The following is a 382-nucleotide window of genomic DNA, read 5'->3' as shown; positions in this document are numbered from 1 at the left end:
GCAGCCAGGGCTGCCCCTCTCCCCCAGCACTCACCGAGACGATGACATTTGCAATGGTCTGGTTGGACATCTTGCTGTCCCCAAACACCCTGATGTTGAAGGCACTGATCTTCAGCGTGGTGGCCACGTGCAGCAGGAGAGCTGCAAGCAGCAGCGACATCACCAGCTTCGGGGCTGCCATCCTGTGTGCAGAGGGGCAGGACTGGGCTCAGCCCTCCAGGCTGGGAGGATGAGGGTGACCACGGTATTGCCACTGGCTGTACTGGTTTCACTGGGAGCCGTCTGTTTTCCAGCGTACCACCAGCTCCCAGGGATGGCGCACTCCTGTCCAGCCATCCAGCTCCTGCCCTAGGCAGGGCCTCATCCTGCCTGTCCATCCTGG

General features: G+C 61.8%; 1 protein-coding gene across 1 annotated transcript in view; it reads right to left on the bottom strand.

The window, feature by feature from the left end:
• LOC104495639 (deoxyribonuclease-1-like) overlaps positions 1-181 on the bottom strand; it is a gene marked incomplete at its 3' end in the record, with an annotated part of 3,690 nt that extends 3,509 nt beyond the window's left edge. The window contains exon 1 of the mRNA XM_010138632.1: positions 35-181. Within this exon, the coding sequence (XP_010136934.1) occupies positions 35-181 (147 nt within the window). The remainder of the gene's footprint in view (positions 1-34) is intronic.
• Positions 182-382: the final 201 nt, after the last annotated feature.

This window comes from Buceros rhinoceros, unplaced genomic scaffold (assembly GCF_000710305.1).
Source record: "Buceros rhinoceros silvestris isolate BGI_N320 unplaced genomic scaffold, ASM71030v1 scaffold33166, whole genome shotgun sequence".
In the NCBI taxonomy this organism is placed as follows: Eukaryota; Metazoa; Chordata; class Aves; order Bucerotiformes; family Bucerotidae; genus Buceros; species Buceros rhinoceros.
This window is presented reverse-complemented; position numbering and strand designations above follow the sequence as displayed.